Here is a 1,397-nt window from a genome sequence, read left to right on the forward strand (position 1 = left end):
TTAGTGAATTACCTGAATTATGCAGTGCCTGATAATCTGTTTTGTGTGTGGTCGCCATGGTTTCCGTCATTCTGACTCAGTTGTTTCTGTAGATGTGGAGATTCACTCTGGAGCGCTCTGTGATGAGAAAGGAGATTGCATCCATCATCAAAGTAAGGATCACAAGACCATTCTCCCATAATGACTGACAATGGCTTTGTTGTTCCTGTGTGGTAATGACAGCTGAAGATGGCCCAACAGATTACACAACCATTTTGTGTAATCAGATTGAACATGCTTGAAAATTGCATTGTAGCAAGGAAAACTGTCATTGTTTGAGGCACTCAGCCTCAAACAAGGATTTTTTTTTTTTATTAAGTAACATTTGAAAAAACTGTATAAACCGAACACCAAAGAACAATATTAACTATGCAAATTATTAACAAGATGCCTAAGTAAAATAAATAAATAGCCAAAACTATAACACTTCTGTTTTTTTTAACAAAAATACTGTTGAAAAACAAACAGAACTAAACGCCATTACGGAGATGATTTGAGCATGTTGAAAATTCTTCTTCAAACAAATTCATTCAAATTTACAAAGTAAATTAAAAGGCCGTTTCACATTACTGTGCAGGGTCCAAAATTTACACTCGTAAAATGTAGGGCAGGCCGACACACAAACGCATAAACACTGGCGCACACACCAGACGCTACCTTCTGTTTACTGATGGCTAGTGTTTAACTCAGGATAAAAAAAAAGAGCTCAAAACACACACACACACTTGCGATGTGATCTTGTAATCTGGACAGGGAGGATTTCTCTGGGAGTTGGAAGGAGTGTGTCGCGATCCCGTCTTTCTCACAGCGCAACACAGGTTCGTGGATATGAGTGCCGAGCTTTCGGTTTCACAACGCACATCGTTACAGCCTTACTACATACAGTACGTAAATTTATCGCAGAAACATAAATCACGATTAACAGTTCCACCTCGTTGTCAATCCAAGCAAATGCGTTTCTCTTTGTGCAAGTTCAACACAAACAAATCTCGTTCACCTGAAGATGCTCAGTGCCACCCCAGACTTCCATGGTTGTTAAAATACTGACAAGCTTCATTGAAGCACGAGTGTCTTTTAACGCTGGCTCTTTTCAACGCTTCTTTTCTCCTTGAGGCTACAGTTGCTCAGTTGATTCAGGTAAACGGAACTAACAAGTTCTTCCTCCTGTCTTCTGTCAGCTTCCTCCAGAGGACGTGAAGGAGTTCCTGGAGCATGTGTCGGTTCCTCGAGTCAACCGGGGCTGGGAGTTCCTGTTGCCTACTGATGTAGACTTCATTAAGAAACACCCAGATGTTGCCCACAGGCAACATATGCTGTGGCTTGGCATCCAGAGCAAGTAGGTTTTACACACACACACA

General features: G+C 41.2%; 1 protein-coding gene across 1 annotated transcript in view; it reads left to right on the forward strand.

The window, feature by feature from the left end:
- Window positions 1–1,397, forward strand: part of polr3e (polymerase (RNA) III (DNA directed) polypeptide E) — a 15,426-nt gene that overhangs the window by 8,704 nt on the left and 5,325 nt on the right. The window contains exons 15-16 of the mRNA XM_032503162.1: window positions 93–152; window positions 1,218–1,375. Of these exons, the coding sequence (XP_032359053.1) occupies window positions 93–152; window positions 1,218–1,375 (218 nt within the window). The remainder of the gene's footprint in view (window positions 1–92; window positions 153–1,217; window positions 1,376–1,397) is intronic.

The sequence above is a fragment of the Etheostoma spectabile genome, chromosome 21 (genome assembly GCF_008692095.1).
Source record: "Etheostoma spectabile isolate EspeVRDwgs_2016 chromosome 21, UIUC_Espe_1.0, whole genome shotgun sequence".
Classification (NCBI taxonomy): Eukaryota; Metazoa; Chordata; class Actinopteri; order Perciformes; family Percidae; genus Etheostoma; species Etheostoma spectabile.